The 7,394-nt window shown below is 31.1% G+C and overlaps 1 protein-coding gene across 1 annotated transcript; it reads left to right on the forward strand.

Annotated features, from left to right (window-relative positions):
- Positions 1-3,204: 3,204 nt before the first annotated feature.
- On the forward strand, positions 3,205-5,361 carry LOC145564857 (protein FAR1-RELATED SEQUENCE 5-like). Its single transcript, XM_081625027.1, has 5 exons — positions 3,205-3,325; positions 4,148-4,327; positions 4,426-4,520; positions 4,828-4,873; positions 4,970-5,361. Exons 1-5 carry the CDS (start codon positions 3,205-3,207, stop codon positions 5,359-5,361), a joined length of 834 nt encoding a protein of 277 aa, XP_081481153.1.
- Positions 5,362-7,394: the final 2,033 nt, after the last annotated feature.

The following is a 7,394-nucleotide window of genomic DNA, read 5'->3' on the forward strand; positions in this document are numbered from 1 at the left end:
TAACTTTTATAACATTTTGTAAAAAAAAAAAAAAAAGTTTACCTTTTATAACATGTATCATGTATCGATTAAGAGTTACACATTAAAACACAATTTTTTGTATGCAGCCTGCTGTACCAGACCATGCGAAGGGGTTACTTGAGTTGTCGGGCCGGAGTTACTCAAGTTACTTGGTCAAGAGTTACTCAAGTTTCTCGGTCGGGGGTTACTCAAGTTGACAGGTCGGGGTTATTCAAGTTACTTGGTTAGGGGTTACTTGAGTTGTCGGGGTTACTCAAGTTACTCGGTTAGGGGTTACTTGAGTTATTCTTGACCGAGTAACCCCTCAAGGAAACCCAGCCCTGACCGAGTAACCCCTCAAGTAACCCCAGACCGAGTAACCCCTCAAGGAAACCCAGCCCTGACCGAGTAACCGCTCAAGGAAACCCAGCCCTGACCGAGTAACCCCTTAACTAACCCATGACCGAACCTTTCCAGTAATCTCTAAACAAGTAATCTCTGATCAAGTAACTTGAGTAACCCCTGACTAAATAACTCAGATAATCCCTAACAAAATAATTTGGGTAACGTCTACTACACGGTGTGGTTGCATCAAAAAGTTGCTCACATAAGTCACATTAAAAAAATACAATTTTATTCCTTACAAATTACTCTGTAAAAATTACTCTACCTTCAAATTGTCCATTTTTGAATAAATTTAACAGAAATCCGTCATATTTTCTACCAGTACATTAATAATACTCCTTAAATCAATAGCTTCTTAAAGTTTGGTGTTTCTCTTCGTTGCCGTGGTTAATCTTTTACTCCAATTCTCTCTCGATCAGCAAAGTTATCTTTTATGTCAATTAATTTAAACAACTTTTGCTTCAACAGCTGATTTCTCTACCTTCGGCTCTCTCGGTAATTTTTTCCCTAAGTTTCGCTTTATTTTTTCTTAGTTAATTTCCATTTTTAGGCTTCAATTTTGACTATTTACTGAAAACCATTTTTTATTTTAACTTTGAATTGAGAATTGCGCCATACTAAATTAAAATGCTTTCCCACCCTCACTTGTTACTTGGGTTCTTTTGTTTAATTTTAAATCTTGCTAATTATGATAGATTAATGGTGTTTTTAGTTTATTTATTTTAGTGCTTGAGCTAGCTTATGTTAGTCATATAGAAGTACATAAATTAGTACTATGCACCCGGGTGCACCATGCTGGGTGAAATTGATGCTGCGTGATAGTTTATTAAGTTTCTTCAATGCACATGCGTGATCTGTTTCAAAAAAAAAAAAAAATCATGTGTTTCCGTAATTTAAGGGATTGTGAAGAACATTCCATATTATTAGTTTCCAAAATTACTCCACTACGTGAAAAAATGAATTTGGCACCGGTTCAAACCCGGCCTAAGGCACCGGTTTGAACCGGTGCCAATGTGGGGGTGCCAAAAAGGAGTTTAAAAAGTCACCGGTTCAAACCGGTGCAAAAAAATCGAAATGCCAAAAAGACCCACTAAAAATTCTTTCAAAGTTTTGGCACCGGTTAACGGTGCCAAAAAACCCCAAAAATCATTTTTTTTTGTCTTTTTTTGCTTAAAAATTCAATAAACTAAATTAAATAAAAACACAAAATATAAATCAAACATCACAATCAATATAAACGATTCTATTTAATATATATATATAATCAATAAATTTTACAGCATAGATCAATAAAAAAAATTAACATATAAATAAAAAAAATTACAACATATAAATAAATAAAAAAACTACAATATAAATCAAAAAAAAAATATTACAACATCACAATCTAAAAATCCCCATATTCTTGATTCTTGATTCTTCGATTATGTATACCTGCGCCAATTAAAACAACAAAAATAAATTGATTAAAATGAATAAGCTGCGAAAAAAATAAAAAAAAAACCCAGAAAATAAAAAAAAATTGAATTAAATTCGATTAAAATAAAAACAAAATCGAAAAAACCCAGAAATCAAAAAATCAAATTAAAATCGAAAAAAGAAAAACAAAATCCCAGAAAAAAATGAAAAAAAACCTAGAAATCATAAAAATAAAAACAAAATCGAACAATTAAAAAACCCAAAAATCAATTAAAATAAAAACAAAAGCAAAAAAAATTGAAATCGAAAAAACCCAGAAAAAATCGAAAATCAAAATCGAAAAACAAAAATCAAAATAAGACAACGAAAGTAAAAATCGAAACACAAAAATCAAAATCGAAACAAAAGAAAAACAAAAATCAAAATCGAAAAACAAAAATCAAAAATCAAAATCAGACAACAAAAATAAAAATCGAAACACAAAAATCAAAATCGATAAAAAAGAAAAACAAAAATCAAAATCGAAAAACAAAAATAAAAAATTGAAAAACCCAGAAATCGAAAAAATAAAAACAAAAACGAACAAATAAAAAACCCATAAATCAATTAAAATAAAACAAAAACGAAAAAAATTGAAATCGAAAAAACCCAGAAAAAATCGAAAATCAAAATCGAAAAACAAAATTCAAAAATCAAAAATCAAAATCAGAAAACAAAAACCCAGAAAAAATCGAAAAATCAAAATATGTTGCATGTGCTCGCGGTGGTCTCCGTGGTGGTGTTCGTGGTGGTCTCCGTGGTGGTCTTCGTGGTGGGCTTGAAGGAGAAGGAGGAGATGAGAAAGACTGGTAGCTTAGTCTTGAGGGAGAAGGAGGAGATGAGAAAGGGAAGGAGGAGATGAGAAAGACTGGTGAATGATGAGCGAAAGAGGAGAGGAGAAGAGGAGAGAGAAAGAGAAGGAGAGAATAGGAGAGGAGAATCGGCGAATTGGGTTTTAGGGTTTGGGGGGGTTTATATATGGGAGGGTTTTTTTTTTGTAACAATAATGTTAAACCGGTTTTTTTTTAATAAAGGAGCGATACAATTGGCACCGGTTCAAAGTTCAAACCGGTGCCCTTTTAGTTTTTGGCACCGGTTTGGTCTGAACCGATGCCTTTTATATTTGTGTAAAATGGCGCCCAAATTTGGGCCGATTTAGGGCACCGGTTTGGCCTGAACCGGTGCCTTTATGGGGGTGCCTTATTGTATTTTTCTACTAGTGCTCCATCTACATTCTTCCATTATTTTCAAATATTTTAGAGAGAGAAAATTAGAGAGAAGTTTAGAGAGAGAAATTATCGGCGATTTACAGAGAATTTCAGAGCAGTTTTCTCAATTTTAATGGCGTATCAATCAGAATTTCGACATGATTCTGATGCTAGATTTGTTAATGATAACTATGGTGATGATAATGATTATGATAATGGAGGTGAATTTGAAGATATCGTAAACAGAGACGAAGGTAATTTTTGTTGAATTTTTGTTTTGATTATTGATTTGTGGATATATGAATTGTGAAATTATGAAAAATTAGGTTGAATTTGATTTTAGATTTAGATGATTGATTGTTCAATTGATTGTAATTGTGTTGTTTATTTGTTTATAATAGGTTTTTTTTTTAACATATATAATTGCTGGATATTGAAGATGAAGTTCTTTTTATATTTGGTCATGTTCTTTATTTTATTGATTTGGTCATGTTCATAGTGTATATGTTCTTTTTATGATACATGTTCTTTTTCATATGAGTTATGTTCTTTTTATGATACATGTTTTTTTTTCATGTTCTTTTCATGATACATGTTCTTTTTTTATGATACATGTTCTTTTTATGATACATGTTCTTTTTCATATGAGTTATGTTCTTTTTATGATACATGTTCTTTTTTTTAATATTCATGGTCTTTTTATGATACATGTTCTTTTTTTTTTTTATATATTTTTGGTGATATAATTGTTGGACGTTGAAGATGAAGTTCTTTTTATATTTTGTCATGTTCTTTATTTTATTTATTTGTTCATGTTCATAGTGTATATGTTCTTTATATGATACATGTTCTTTTTCATATGAGTTATGTTCTTTTTATGATACATGTTCTTTTTTTTTATTTTCATGTTCTTTTCATGATACATGTTCTTTTTTATGATACATGTTCTTTTTCATTTGAGTTATGTTCTTTTTATGATATATGATCTTTTTTTAATATTCATGTTTTGTATGCAGATGTTCTTTTTATATGAGTTATGTTCTTTTTTAATATTCATGTTCTTTTTATTATTTTAGGCTTTACTGAGTCAAAGGAATCTGAACTTTATCTCAAAAAAGTCAAGTCTGATGATGAGGCATATGAGTTATACAATAACTATGCATTTAAACATGGATTTGGTACACGTAAGGCGAAAAAGAATTTTAGAGAAGATAAGGCTACTATTCGTCAACGATTTTGTGTTTGTTCTTATGCTGGTTTTAAGAAATAAAGAAAGCCAGGTGATGAACCAAAAGTGTATCAGAAGAGAAACTTTCGCACAGGATGCAAATGATTCAATTTGATGTTGAATTAGATTCTGGTTTGTTTGTTTTTGTCAAACATCTCATGGATCATAATCATAGCAGAGTTCCAGTTTCAAAAAGACATTTGATTAGGTCTCATAGGAAGGTAGGATCTTTTTATGATACATGTTCTTTAATATTTTAGCATGTTCTTTATTATATATAAGTATGTTCTTTGTGAAGACATTATGTTCATTAATGTTCTTTTTTGTATAATGTAATGTTCATTATGCATTTTCAGTATGTTCTTTTTAATAATTTTAATGTTCTTTTTCAGAAACAGTGATGTTCATTATATTTTCACAATTGTTCTTTTTAGTTTGCATCATGTTTATTAATGTTTATATTGATCCTGATGTTCTTTTTCAGAAATATTGATGTTAACATGTTCTTTTTTTCTTAATTATTTATAGATCAGTCAGGAACAGTTTGGTATGCTTAATAGTTTAACTGAGAATGGTATACGTGTTGCTGATGTTGTTTGAGTTTTAAAAAATCAAGCTGGTGGTGAGAAAAATTTGGGATTTCTTTGCAGCGATGCTTATGATGCTTTAGCGTCAGAGAAGAGGAAGAAGTTTGATGGGTGTGATACTAAGCAACTGCTCAGTTATTTTAAAGAACGCAAATCAAATGAGTATGACTTCTACTATGATTTTGATGTTGATGATAAAGGTCATTTGCAGTCTTTCTTCTTTCGAGACAATAGGATGAAGGTTGATTATGATGCTTTTGGGGATTTATTGGTTCATGATACAACATATCGTACAAATAAATATGCTATGATTTGTGGTCCATTTGTTGGCATGAATCATCACAATAAAAATGTTATGTTTGGCATTGGATTTTTGATTAATGAGAAGTGGGAGTCATTTGTGTGGTTGTTCACTACCTTTTTGAAATCGATGGGTGGTAAACATCCTGTTACAATCATGACTGATCAGGCCTAAGCTATGGCCAAGGCTATTAGAATTGTCTTCCCAAATTCTCAGCATCGATTACGTACTTGGCATATCAAAGAGAATTCAAAGAAAAATATCAAAGGACTGAGGGCAAAAGAAGGGTTTAATGACTTGTTTGACATAGTCCTAAAATACACAGATACTATTCAGGAGTTTGAGCACTATTGGTCTAGGTAATATTCTTTTGATGTTATGATTTTATTTTGATTTTATGATTTATATTTTCACATGTTCTTTTTTGTATAATGTAATGTTCATTATGCATTTACAGTATGTTCTTTTTAATAATTTTAATGTTCTTTTTCAGAAACAGTGATGTTCATTATATTTTCACAATTGTTCTTTTTAGTTTGCATCATGTTCATTAATGTTTATATTGATCCTGATGTTCTTTTTCAGAAATATTGATGTTCACATGCTCTTTTTTGTATAATGTAATGTACAATGTACTGTTCAGTATGTTTTTTTTTGGCAATTACTGTTGTTCACTATGTCTTTACAGTATGTTCTTTTTAGTAAGAATTATGTTCATTAATGTTTTTCCAAATTTCAGCATGCTTACAAAATATGATTGCAAGAATAATAGTTGGATCAACAACTTGTATAACATCAGAGACGTGGTGTCCTGCATACTCTAAGGACTATTTTAGTGGTGGTATTTTATCTTCTCAGAGAAGTGAAACTACAAACAGGTCTGTTTCCCGTAGACTTCATATCACTCATGGGCTTTGTGAGTTTTACAATTCTTTCATTGAGGTTGTTGATGAATGGAGGAGTAAAGAAGGCAGAAATGATTATGACAGCATGACTGGCAATCGTCATTTAGTGTGGGCAGATGTTGGTTTGTTGGAGCATGCTCGAAACATTTACATAATTCAAGTGTATATACAATTTGAGGATAATTTTGTGAGTGGTGTTCCTTGCACAGCAAAGATAATAGGAATTCAATATCCTCTTTATGAGTATCATGTTGGGCATCCAAAGAGGGATTTGATCATGCACACTGTTTCTTTTGATGAATCATTGGTTTCAGTTGATTGTACATGCAAATATTTTAGTGAGGTTGGACTACTATGTAAGCATTCATTGCGTGTACTTCATTTGAACAACATCACCTACATCCCAAAGTGGTATATTATGAAGAGATGGACAAAGGCTGCAATGTGTACTCGGGTACGGTTGATGATAATGTTGTAGCTGAATCGGGAGTTACACCTTCAAATGTGTGGAGATTACATATTATTAGGACTTTTATAAGGCTTGCTGGTCGTGCACAAATTGATTTGAGGTCGCGAACTGTCATTGAGGAAGCTATTGATGAGTGCACCAACAAAATTGATCTTCTTCTAAGAAAAGATGAAAGTGAAAATCAAGAGTCTTCAAATACTGATTGTCAGTCAACTGTAACACAAGATCAAGGGGATGGTAATTTGTTGGAACCACAAGGAGTAAATGAAGAATTTGTTCCTCAAATTGAAGATGTGAATGGTGAACAAGAAGCTGCAGTTCAAGTAGAAATTAAAGATCCTATCAAGAGAAGAAAGAAGGGGCAAAGAAACACTAGACCTAAGAGTACACAAGAAAAGATGACCAACAAGCTAAAGGGTCAAAAAATCAAGTCATGGAAAAGGAAAACAACAAGAGGTGTTTCAAAATTGAAACAAAAAGCTCAAACTACGATTCAGGTACAGATTTGAGAACTCACAATACCATGTTCTTTTTACTTTACTTTATGTTCTTTTTTACAAAATTAATATGTTCATTTATATATATGTTCTTTTTACCTTACTCTATGTTCTTTTTTACAAAATTAAAAGTTTATATGTTCATTTCACATTAATATATGTTCTTTTTATGTATATGTTCTTTACTTATCTTAACTTTCTTTTTCCATTAATATATATACTGCTTAACTTAATTTTTTTTTATTCATATGTTGTATTATAGGAATTCATGGTTGTACCAGAAGGAAACATATTGGCACATTCAAATGAGTTTGGAGGATCACTAGAGTATTTTGA

The sequence above is a fragment of the Chenopodium album genome, chromosome 10 (genome assembly GCF_948465745.1).
Source record: "Chenopodium album chromosome 10, dcCheAlbu1.1, whole genome shotgun sequence".
NCBI classification, from domain to species: domain Eukaryota; kingdom Viridiplantae; phylum Streptophyta; class Magnoliopsida; order Caryophyllales; family Amaranthaceae; genus Chenopodium; species Chenopodium album.

Excerpts from the sequence above, each read along its gene's own strand:
- LOC145564857 (XM_081625027.1), top strand. The coding sequence starts at position 3,205 with ATGGCGTATCAATCAGAATTTCGACATGATTCTGATGCTAGATTTGTT. Across the intron at positions 3,326-4,147 it reads TATCGTAAACAGAGACGAAG|GCTTTACTGAGTCAAAGGAA; the intron begins GTAATTTTTGTT and ends TTATTATTTTAG. Across the intron at positions 4,328-4,425 it reads TTGTGTTTGTTCTTATGCTG|ATTCTGGTTTGTTTGTTTTT; the intron begins GTTTTAAGAAAT and ends ATGTTGAATTAG.